General features: G+C 36.5%; 1 protein-coding gene across 1 annotated transcript in view; it reads right to left on the reverse strand.

The window, feature by feature from the left end:
• Nucleotides 1-317: 317 nt before the first annotated feature.
• The window catches only part of LOC107559055 (microtubule-actin cross-linking factor 1-like), a 37212-nt gene continuing 24351 nt past the window's right edge, over nucleotides 318-13178 (reverse strand). The window contains exon 3 of the mRNA XM_016242789.1: nucleotides 318-452. Within this exon, the coding sequence (XP_016098275.1) occupies nucleotides 349-452 (104 nt within the window). The 3' untranslated portion in view covers nucleotides 318-348. The remainder of the gene's footprint in view (nucleotides 453-13178) is intronic.

Below are 13178 nucleotides of genomic sequence, written 5' to 3' on the forward strand. Positions count from 1 at the left end.
AAAGAAGGTTTGATTTCTTTAGAGAACAATGAAAATAAACTCCACCCTAGAAAGTGAAGGGCAGATAATCTAATGGAATAATGTACCTGGCCGCTCTTTAGCGGATGAGATGTTTATGACCCGGTTTTCAAAGACTGCTGTGAGACCAAAGGCCTTGAACCTGTATGTGCTGGAGAATAATATCCATCTCTACAAAAGAGCCCTACCACACCCTCCCTCAGCAGTCAACACTCGCTTACACCCAGAACTACAGCGGATTACAGAGAATAGTCTATGAAAGCTGCCACCTTTGAGTGTTTTCTGAGCTCAGTGGAGTGTAAAATGGAGCTGAGGGTTGTTTTCTAGGGCTTATGAGAGTCGTGGTGTGTAATACTTGTGGTAGAGACATCTACAGCTCTGCTGCATGTTGTTCCAGCTCATCAGGACATGAAGGGAAAAGTGCTGCAACTCACCTGGAAAAGACAAACACACAAAGAAAAATGACATTAGTTCACAGCCTGTGGATATATGGCATCTAATTACAACAGATTCAACAGTGAGATCCACTGTACAGGACGTCGGTGCCAGCACACAGACCTCAGGGGAAAATACATATCCATGTCACAGACACAGAGAGATTTCAATGTATTACAACAGTACGAAACCACACAAGCCTTTCAGTGCAGAACAAATGTGTTTTCAAACACTGCCACCTGCTGAGCGTTGAGTGTTACTGAGCGCACAGACAGATGAGGGACTGCTCGACACTCATATAGATCTATTACATTTTATCAAACAGCTATGATTATGTCAGAAACAATGACTATCCATGTGTGCCTATAATGTTTCTGATGTCTCTTCTGCTCATCAAGGCTGCATTTATTTGATTAAAAATACAGGAAAAATGGCAATACTGTGAAATATTATTACAATTTCAAATAACAGTTGTCTGTGTGAATATCTGTTAAACTGTAATGTATTTCTGTGATGCGCAGCTGTATTTTCAGCATCATTACTCCAGTCTTCAGTGTCACATGATCTTCAGAAATCAGTATAATATGCTGATTTGCTGCTTAAGAAACATTTCTGATTATTATCAATGTTGAGAACAGTTGTGCTGCACAATATTATTGTGGAAACTGTGATATAATTTATTTTTCAGGATTCTTTGATGGACAGACAGCTCAAAAGAACAGCATTTATTTGAAACGGAATTTTTGTTTTGTCACATCATACATCATTGCTGTCACTTTTGATCAATTGAATGCATCTTTGCTGAATATAATTGAAAGTGTTAATAAAAATCCCCAAATTGTTGAACATATTACAAACACGTCCTAACCAACATAGATGCTTATATAGTACATCTATACAATAACTGTTGCATAAAAGCTTAAAGCATGTAATGTACTCTCTAAGTATTATTTCTGCACGTAATACAGATAAACTGTAATTTACTGTCATTTAAAACAAATTCATATGTAGCTGTGCTAGTAATGTCTCTTGTACTATTTAATGCCTCATTCTCACATAAGATAATCATAAATTCATATTTCATTTACTTCTTTTTGTTAGCCATGTAGCCACATTCGACTGACTGTATATTATCCTACATGTTTTAATCTTTCCTTATGTACTCTATTGTGCACAGAAACACCCTTAAATACTGAAAAATTCTTCTGTACCCATGACAGCTGGACAGAAGACAACTCTTAGGCATGTTTTGGTCAAAGGACAACAGACGGGAGACTACAGTAACAGACATGGAAGGTCATAGAGGGACATCTAAATGGTGAGCTGGCAGTGGCATTAAACACAAGACCTTTCCTCTGAATATTTCCATAAGCTCACAGAGCTTGACACGACGGCGAGTGAATGCCAGAGAGCTCTGGGCTCAGAGTGAGAAGTCAGAGCAGAACAGAGCTTCAGTCAGAAGCAGACGCTCACGCTGGCAGTTATAGAGGCTCTTTTAACGGACGATTCATTCCCGAAAATGCCACACAACCACAGAACAGAGAGTTCAGCTGTAATGATTCTGGTCATTTTCTTATAAACAGCATTCATTATAGGCCTAGCGTGTGAGAGTGTGTGAGGTCATACAGTATGTGTGTGAGGGTTTGCACGTGTCCACGTGTTTAAATGGATCACCGGAGATCACCAGCAGTCAAACGTCTGCACTCACACTGATCAAGCCATCAAAGTCATCTATGAGGATCGTTTAGTGAGCAATAAAACATGCAATAAAATCCAAACTCTCTTATGTTTGAGCTGCTGCTTTGTCTATCCAGCTCTGCTCAGTCCAGACATTCATCAACTGTTATTAAATGTCAAACAGTAGAGCAACACCAAGGTCATGGGTTCGCTTTCCAGAGAAGGCAAGGACTGATTAAAAAATGTGCTCCTGTGCAATGCAAGTCACTTTGGATAAAAGTGTCTGCCGAATGCATAAATATTAAATGTTAACACAATTGAAGGAAGAAGGTGTATGATGAGCATGTGATGCTGATTTTACTTCATTATTTGCTCCAAATCATCAATTAATTACTAATTTAATTAAACAATTAAGCTGCTACTGTATGTAAAACTTAATTTTGTCAACAAAGATATTTAAGCAGACGCCTTTAGATTAAAAGGTTTTCAAAATCACGAGAAATGTGAAATCTGACTGGCAGTGTATGCACACAAATATATAAGCCTAAATTTAAGATTTATGCATTTGAATTGCACATAAAATCTCCAAACAAACTAATAAGCTTAACGTGATGCATATCTGTCAGTCATACATAAATGGAACAGGTTTCAGCACTACATTATTATTAACTATTTGTATCTAATTGATTTTATTTCCAAAAAGCATTTATATGCATTAAAGGGGTCATATGATGCGATTTCAAGTTTTCCTTTCTCTTTGGGGTGTTACAAGCTGTTCGTGAATAGATAAGATCCCTAAAGTTGCAAAGACTAAAGTCTCAAATCCAAAGAGATATTCTTTATCAAAGTTAAGAGTCAACCATGCCCTCCTAAAACGCCTCATTTAAACACGCCCCCACATATCTATGTCACTATGTGGGAAGATTTGCATAACGCCGCCCAAATGTTCACGCAAAGAAAGAAGGTGTAACTTTTATTCTCACTGTTGTATTGTTGCTGCCGCCGCCGCCATGTCGTGAAGACGCTGTGCTTCGTTGCAAAAGCAAAACTACTTTGTTTGGTCTTCCAAAAGAGGACACGACTAGAAATCAGTGTTAAGTTGTATTTACAACACTGTTCCAGAACATCCGTCACACGCTTGAGGTATTCGGCCAATCACAATGCACTGGATAGCTGGCCAATCACAGCACACCTCGCTTTTCAGAACGATGAGTTTTGTAAAAATCGACGTGTTTCAGAAAGGCGGGGCATAGAGGAGAAACAACAATGTACCGTATGTGGAAAATAATGTGTTTTTTGAACCTTAAACCGCATAAACACATTTCATTACACCAAATACACAAAATAATGTTCTTTTTAGCAACACCATATGACCCCTTTAATCGGCATAAATCTGTTTATCGCGAAAATTAAACTAATTCGGTTAAAAAGTATGAAGATGGTTAAAATACAGCTAGATATTTATGAAACAAGCAATTTTCAATTAGTTGAAATATATTAGATTGAAACAAATTGGATTTATTGACGATAAATATATATCGTGTATTTAAAAAACATTAATTTTATTAGTACTAATGCAGAAATTTGACTGAAAAATATGCATCACATTAAGTTTATTAGTTTGTTTATGCTAAAACTGAGTTATGGATCCAAATGGATGGAAGTATTATATGCAATTCAAATGCATTAATATAAAAAAAATAAATAAAATACATATTGCATTTATTTTATTTTATTATTTTGTGAGGTATTTTTAATTTGCATCTATTATGTGCACAAATATGGCCTGAATAAAAAATTATAATAATAAAAAAGGATAGGTCAAAAATCTATTTCAAATAAATTAGGGTTAGGGTTAGTTTAAGTTAGGGTTAGGACCAAATGTCCTAAACATTAAACAAGAGCACTGCAGAGAGCAATCACATTCAGTCAAAGGTCAGATGTGTCATTTCTGCATCGCAATACATTATTACAAAATAATGAGTGTTTAATGAATGTTTCCTATTTTAACGTCGCTGCTTTAAGACACAGAGCAAGTGATGTGATGGTCAAAGAGACTATAAAGAAATAAAACCATACTATATTATAAACCCTGTCATTCATTAACACTATCCGAAGTTTTAATCCTGCTATCTTTAGAGACTCAATAAACGAATAAACACAGTTACAACACCCGCAAACCATGAGAACGGGGGTGAAAACAGAGCCCAGTCCTGCTAGAGCAGCTCGTTTAATCACTGCACCGTTTCCCATCTCGCGGATATTTCACACAATTACAATGAGAGCCGCTCTCTTCACAAAGCACTCAGTGATGCTGCTGTAATTATTATGTTGTCCTTTCTCCTACCGTAGAGTTATAATCTAAGCATTACATTACTCAGGAATGTGTCATTTACTTTGGATTACAATCTCAGAAAAAATGAATGACTCTAGAGCATTACTGATCACAGTAAATGTTTTTGTTGTGTCTGTATACAGTGCGATTTACAGAGGTCACATTAACAATGGATTATATTCAAGATTGGCATATTCAACACTGAGTTTCCATGCAACACATATTTAAAGGGTTCGGAGCACTTTAAAGGTGGCAAGAAAACACTGAGATATCAATTTAATGAAACAGCTAAGTAAAAATAAACATAGATCAGTGATCTGAATGACTTTGTTTTAGTACATAGAACACAAAAGACACGTTCTGCATCGTATTTTTGAAGGAAGTCTCTTCTGCTCACCAAGACTACATTTATTTGATCAAAGATACAGGGGGAAAAAACTTTCTAAAACTAGTAAAATTCTGAAATATTATTACAGTTTAAAACAGCTGTTTTATATGTGAATATATGTTAAAATGTAATTTTTTCCTGTGATCAAAGCTGGATTTCCAGCATCATTACTCCATCACATGATCTTCAGAAATCAGTATAATATGCTGATTTGCTGCTCAAGAAACATTTCTGATTATTATCAATGTTGAAATAAACATTTCTGTAACATTATAAATGTCTTTACCTGTCACTTTTGATCAATGTAATGCATCCCTGCTGAATAAAAGTGTTAAATGTCTTTAAAATAAATAAATAAATAAATCTTTAGGTCTTTGCACACTCACAGTCCGAAATTCTCGTACGCTAAAAAATAAATGCGACCTCACATTGTGTCAACCACGTTTACACACTGCCTCCGAAACTTTCGCCCGTCATAAATAATTCAGACCAGGTTCGATTTTCAGTGTTTTCACATCCATACCAAGCGTGATGAATACAGAAAAAAAAAACGCATACGAAAATTTCGGACTTAGTGTGCAAGGACCTTTACTGACCCCAAACTTTTGAACAGTAGTTTATGCCAGGGGTTTTGAAAGCTGTCCTGGAGACCCCCTGGCATGCACATTTTGCCTGCCTCCCTCATCTAACACACCTGATTCAGCTTATTAGCTCATTGGTAGAGACTGCAAGACCTGAATTGAGTTTGTCTAATAAACTCACAAAGGTATGAGACTCTGACACAGCAAACATAACTGTGGGCCTTTCATCTCGAAAGAACAGATTCCACACAAGTAAACACATCTGTAAATCTTCACATGCACCCCATGCTGTCTTCCTGCCTTTGTCCTCTTTGAGCTCAGAGGCAACACACACACACACACACACACAACACATGTTCGTACACATGTATGAAGTCTTCTCAAACTCACACGCATACATATGAACAGACCTGAGCTTTTACCATGGTATTTTGTGTTTTGCTCTGATCTCTGCTGTGAATGTGAATGGAGGTGAGCTGTATGAGCAGAAGAGGGCGATGTTTTCCCAGCACAGCAGAACAAAACTGAATGGATTCTGACTCTTTATTATGGACAGATTAAACTGCATGGTCACAAACTTAAAACTCAAAGAGTGTGTTAGGAGATACCCAGAGCAATGTGAAAGAAACCTGATCAACTAACGAAACATCTGGCTGTTTATTGTTGTGTTTGTAGCTGGTTAGGACAAAAGCTAAACTAAACTAAACTAACTAACTAACTAACTAATTACCTAACTAACTAACTAACTAAATAGATAGATAAATAGATAAATAAATAAATAAAATGAAATAAAATAAAATAAAATAAAAAATAAATAAAATAAAATAAAAACAAAAAATGTAATTAAATTAAATTAAACTAAATCAACTAGACTACTTAAAAAGTGTATTTGTTAATTGAAATAAAGCTGAATTAAAATATAAATATTAGACGAAAAACTTAAACTAAACTAAAAATTGTAATATTGCCTTGGCAGCTAAGTGACATTGGTTGAAGCACTAAAATTACTAAATGGTACTAAAACTGAAATACAAAGACATTTCAGTTTCATTTTTATTTATTACCAGTTAGTAATTTTAGTGCTTCAGCCTATTTCATTAAGCTGCCAAGGCAATATTTAAAGTTTTTCGTCTAATATTTATATTTTATTTCAGCTTTATTTCAATTAACAAATACTTTTTAAATAGTTTTTGTTATCAGTAATTACTGCTAAGCTATGAACAACCTAAAATTCATTGCAATCTGGAATTTATGCGTGAATAAAGTGCGTTCGAGAGAAACGACAACTGAGGAAACTCAGACTCAACTAGGCCACTGGACAAGAGAAGAAATGAAGACAGACGAGACTGATGTCAGTTTAAAGCTGGCAGCTCAACCCGCTGAATACTAACTACACATACAGCGTCTGTCCAACATCACCACTTGTTTACCAAGAACAGCGACTCAATTACATTCTGGGCTTCGGCTCTAAGACCACCAGAGTGACTGTTATCTAGAAAGGAGTCAGGCTTTGGTTAGCAGGACCTGTGAGCCTCTAATTATAAAAGCAACTATCATTCTGACACAAAAGCATCTTTTTCCATTGAGAGTCACTCAAAAGAAAAAAGTACAATGATAAGATTTGTCTGCAACTTCCTCTAGTATAATCGTTTTTGCATAATGCAAAAGTCCTCAGTGTCACATGATCCTTCAGAAATCTGATTTGATGCTCGAGAAACATAGGTTTAGTAGGCAGTGAGAAAAGGTCCATAGTTGACTATTAAGCATGAGGAATGTGCAGTCATGGTTCATTTTAGCACTGTGACGTGACTTCATATGCAAGAAGACATTCACAGCGAGGTTCGAGATTCACAGACACTCGATAATGAACGTCTGCTGAGAGAAAACTGAACTGTTCACTGTAACACGGCGGTTTTGCGCAGACTCTGGCCGTGCTCCGAGACGCCCTTATGTGCGCTGAAAGGACGAGAATAAACCAAATGGATGATAAATCTTTTTCACCCTGCAACTTCCTCTAGTATAATCGTTTTTGCATAATGCAAAAGTCCTCAGTGTCACATGATCCTTCAGAAATCTGATTTGATGCTCGAGAAACATAGGTTGAGTAGGCAGTGAGAAAAGGTCCATAGTTGACTATTAAGCATGAGGAATGTGCAGTCATGGTTCATTTTAGCACTGTGACGTGACTTCATATGCAAGAAGACATTCACAGCGAGGTTCGAGATTCGCAGACACTCGATAATGAACGTCTGCTGAGAGAAAACTGAACTGTTCACTGTAACACGGCGGTTTTGCGCAGACTCTGGCCGTGCTCCGAGACGCCCTTATGTGAGCTGAAAGGACGAGAATAAACCAAATGGATGATAAATCTTTTTCACGTAAACCTGTGCGATGTGGAAAGCAGCGTGAAAATCCTCACACGCTCCAAGAAGAGGTGAACGCCAGCATTTGCGATGCTATCGATCAAAGTAAAGTTTGAACAAAAGCTCTGACAGGACCTTTACAGTGTGAAATAAACCATTATATAGCTTCTACTGCACATAAATACCCATTTTTATGGAATATCCCATCTCAGCTCCTTTAAGCATATGTATGAATGATAATCTTTGCTCATCATGGATGCACCGGACACATGGACTCTCTATGCTAAACGTCTCTCCCTGTCTCGTTATCTCAGTCTCCTCATTGGCTTAACGTTGATCATGATGGGGATAGATAAATAAAACGGTAAAACATATTAATAAACACACACACCCACAAAAACAGATGAGCCTCCCACTACTTAGTTTAATGGAAAGTTGAGTGACCATCATTGATCTTGCACATGACTTTATTAAAAGGATAACTTTTTGACCAACGAAACGTTTAATTGTAGTGATTTTTTTCACTATTTTGTAATGTATGCTGCCTTTGCGATGTAAAAAAGTGGTCACATTTTATTTTATGGTTTTATTGTGAGGTTAACTTTTTTTCCAATACAATACAATACAAACTTTATTTCTATAGCACATTTAAAACAACTACAGTTGACCAAAGTGCTTTCCAGGACACATTAAAACAACAAGAATAAAAAGCATACAGTCACAAAAGTCCATATAAAACCTAAACACTCTAGCCAGTTTTAAAGGCCACGCTGAAAAGATAAGACTTCAAACTCGACTTAAAAGCATCCACAGAAGGTGCAGATTCAAAGTGCAGAGGAAGAGGAAAAAAAGCCCTATCACCCTTTGATCTTAACCTTGTTTTAGGAACATGAAGAATCATCTGGCTAGAAGATCTCATGTTTCTTGTATTTTGATAGGGTATTAAAAGCTTAGCAATATATTTTGGTGCAATCCCAGGCAGTGCTTTAAACACCATTGATAAAACCTTAAATTCAATTCTAAATTTGACAGGCAACCAGTGCAACGTAATAAGAACTGGGGTAATACTCTCCCCTTTCTTTGTATGAGTCAGGAGCCTATAGCGCAGAGTTCTGCACTAATTGAAGACGAGATAATTGACACTGCGATAAACCAATATATAACGAATTGCAGTAATCAGTGCATGAAGATATAAAAGCATGGATGACAGTCTCCAGGTCTTTAATAGAGAGAACTGGTTTAAGTTTAGAGATAATCCAAAGTTGAGTTTCGCATTATTTTGTGATTTATTCATGCTGCCTTTGCAGTGTAAAAAGGTTATATGTCAAACTACAGTGAAAATGTAAATAAGCGCAACTAGTTCTGTTCTCTCGCAAAACATTGCGTTCATCTCTGGGGACAATTTTATCCCCAAACGCACACACATATATAGAAAGACAGTCTGTCTGAACTTCCGGTCGCTCTGAAACAATGCCACAGCCGGACGCCCCTCCCTGTCCAGCCAAAACAATCACAACATTTCTCTTGCTTATCTCTCACAGCATTAACATGGAAATATTTAGTAATGTATCTGGCATTGCATGTAGTGTGACAATGATTTAATCCTTCACCTGACCTCTCAAGCTTCTTTCATGATTCTTCTAGAAAGGCAATCCCAAACACTTGAGACTGAAGAGTTTAAGGCAGAACAGAGCAAAGTGCACTAAATCTGATCAGACTAGAGCTGTACCTTTCAGAATCGTGATCTCATGCTGAATGGATCTGAAAGCCATGACTAATTGGTGAATATCTTCAGGAAGGTCTGTCCTCGAGCACCTGCTGTCAGATAACAGCTCTCTGTCTCTTTTCTTCAGTTTTTTGGCTTGTGGTCAAGCAGTCGGCCTGTGGTCGTATTGCTCCTCTTCCTCACTCACATACGGTCTCCTGGAAACTGTTCGTGTGCCGCCCATCCCTTCCACCAAACTCACCCTGAACTGTGAGCATCCTGCCTGAGCCAATCCTTCATTCATATGCATGAGGGTCCGGCCAATCCCTGCACAGCTGCACGCATACATTAGTGATCAAAGCTATGAGCAACAGGCTCTACGGACAGAGAAGAATCTCCAAAATCATTATACAACCCAAGTACGCAATTTACATAAAATGCCAAAACACACTGCTGATAGAAAAGAAATGTATGAGAGGAAGAACACTTAATAATATGCCTGACCTCAACTCTTCATAAATTAAACATTTAACCAACATTTAAAAGACTTTACAAGAAATAAAAATTTCCCTTTTTCCTCACCATATTTACATACAATACACTACCGTTCAAAAGTTTGGAGTAATTAAGTTTTTTTTTTTTTAAAGAAATTAATACTTTTATTCAGCAAGGATGCATTAAATTGATCAAAAGTGACAGTAAAGACATTTAGAATGTTACAAAACATTTCTATTTCAAATAAATGCTGTTCATTCATCTGTGAATCCTGAAAACTAAAATGTATTACAGTTTCCACAAAAATATTGTGCAGCACATCTGTCTTCAACATTGATAATAATCAGAAATGTTTCTTGAGCAGCAGATCAGCATATTATACTGATTTCTGAAGATCATGTGACACTGAAGACTGGAGTAATGATGCTGAAAATACAGTTTTGATCACAGCAATAAATTACAGTTTAACAGATATTACATACGTATATAGAAAACAGTTATTTTAGATTGTAATAATATTTCACAATATTTCTGTTTTTACTGTATTTTTCATCAAATAAATGCAACTTTGGTGAGCAGAAGAGACTTCTTTCAAAAACATTAAAAAATATTACTGACTCCAAACTTAGTGTAGTGTAGATATTTTTTTTCTTTCTTTAAATCTTTAAAGTCATTAATAGTCAAATGTTTAGCTCTATCCTCATGCGGTCTTTTGTTTTCCTCTGACCTGTTGAAGTATTTTTTCCAGCTGAGTAGAGAAGAAAGGCAGATGAAGTGAAAGTATTTTTCCTAGACAGAAGCAGAGCTAATTTCTGAAGATTTGCTCCGCTGGACATTACAGAAATAAACATCTCACGGGAACAAACACATTCCTAGCATACTTCACTTCCAACCCAATAAAACAGTTGCTGGCCAATAACAAAAATATTTCTGATATTTGTGTATCAGAATGCACACAAAGTGTGAAGAGTGAAGCATATCACTGTTCATTTATACGTGAGCAGCTCGTGATCTGCCAGTGTTTTCAGGCTCTCTGAATAATTAATTAGATGTCATGCCACCCTAGCTAGCAGTTGGAACGTGCAAATTTTCCTACTGAACTGAATGCAGTAATTGATGTAAGAATTGTTTTAAATATGATTTACTTGGAAACTCATTCTGCTTGTGTTTTATGACTACCATGCAATGAATGGATGTAAAAAATCCTCTGTGTATGAGAGGAGCTGAATGGACCGTCAACTGACGGTGTTTCACTCAGTTCAAAGAGAGGTAACCATCAGTGGCATCCTGAAAACATTCCAGTCCTCTTAGGTCATGCAGTCCCACAAACACATCTAAACACTCTGCTGATCTGGTTATTTGTGCTGTGGACTCTATTGAGAGACTATGTCTATCTACGGCCCATGAATGGACAGAAGTAATGCTAAGCAAACACTCATATCTGAGCAGATGCGACTCTGGATAAGTGCATGTGTGAGATCCTTTTAGTGTGTGTGTGGAAGCACAGGGACCTTTTGGCTCAGGATCTCCTCTAATCACTTGTCATTGTTACAGTTCCAAATGCACTCACAAACACCTGACAGGATATCCATGTGTTTTGTCTTCGAATGCTCCAGTTTTGTTTCCATTTAAAATTTACATCAGCATTTTTCTTTAAAGTCAGCATCTATTTTCTAAATGCAAGTTATTGATCTTGATCTGAATCTCTATTGATCTGAATGATTAATCTGTGCATGCTTCATTTTTAAATGTTCATCTGTATAAAGGGTTCAAAACAGGAGAAATCAAATTTGCCTTGATCTTCTGACATATAAGAGGTCTTTGTACTATTAAAACATCATGCATGTTTCACAGCTTAAAACTTTCCTCTCATTATGAACAAGGCATTTATTTAATCAAGCTCCAAAAACGGCTTATTTTGATAATGGGGGATTTGTGACATCAAAGGTGCAAATACATTTGCATATGACCACCTCCAGAGCAAGACATCGACCAATAGTTATACATCATCACACCATAGGCCCCGCCGACTGGTGTTCAGTTGCTTAACTGATTACATTACACAGATGCGCATTCAATTTCTGACATGAGTCTACTGACCAGTGTTGGGGAAAGTTACTTTTAAAAGTAATGCATTACAATATTGCGTTACTTCATAAAAAAAGTAACTAATCACGTTACTTAGTTACTTATGGAAAGTAATGCGTTATGTTACGTTTGCGTTACTTTTTAAATCTGGACAGGGCTTGCTTGTTTGTTTTTAAAATAAAAAAGTTCTATTTTTGGCAAATATAAAAGCCTTTTTACACCAAAAGTGAAATGAATGCACCTCAGGCTGAAGGAAAAGTACATTTACGTCCGTACAGTAGAATGCAGAAGAAGACATTTCAACCCACTTCAGCAATAAAAAAAGACACATATGTTTATCTAGAGTAATTTGTGCTTATTAGTACGGTTGAATTGGATCATCGAAGGTCAGAAGCAAAGACATTGGTTAATAGAATGGGATTAAATACATAAAGGATATCTGTGTTGTTTAAAGGGGTCATATGATGCTTTTTTAAAGATCATTATTTTGTGTATTTGGTGTAACAGAATATGTTGACATGCTTTAATGTCTGACAACAGGACAAATGGAACAGTAAAGGAAACTTCGCTTTGATAGGAACAAGTGGATGCTGGTTAATTTTTAATGGGGCCCAGGATCGCATCAGAGGATTATATGTTTGTTCGGAGCATTTTATTTAGCATACAAGGCAGAGTGTAATGGAGAGTTTGCAAAGAAACTTTTGCTGAAATGAAGCAGCCAACTGTATTGAATCTGACAGCAGCTACAGTGCAAACCAAAAGTAAATGATTACCTAATACTTTGTCTGTAAATTAAAATGTTTTCAAAACACTTACTGGCATGCAGAAGTGAGTGGCCGTTGTTACTGTTTCGTATGGAATGGTGTTAGCCAATCACAATAGTGGGCGTTTACCAACAAGCCTTAAAGGAGCTGCCTTAAAAACACAATTTCAGACAGAGGGACAGAATGAGGGTTGAAAATAATTCCCCCCCCCATATATATATATATATATATATATATATATATATATATATATTCTGGGTATATATATATTTTAATCCAATAAAATAAATTCACATAATATTTCCCATACTGCAAAAACAAAATAATAA

Source organism: Sinocyclocheilus grahami, unplaced genomic scaffold (genome assembly GCF_001515645.1).
Source record: "Sinocyclocheilus grahami isolate Dianchi unplaced genomic scaffold, SAMN03320097.WGS_v1.1 scaffold672.1, whole genome shotgun sequence".
Lineage (NCBI taxonomy): Eukaryota > Metazoa > Chordata > Actinopteri > Cypriniformes > Cyprinidae > Sinocyclocheilus > Sinocyclocheilus grahami.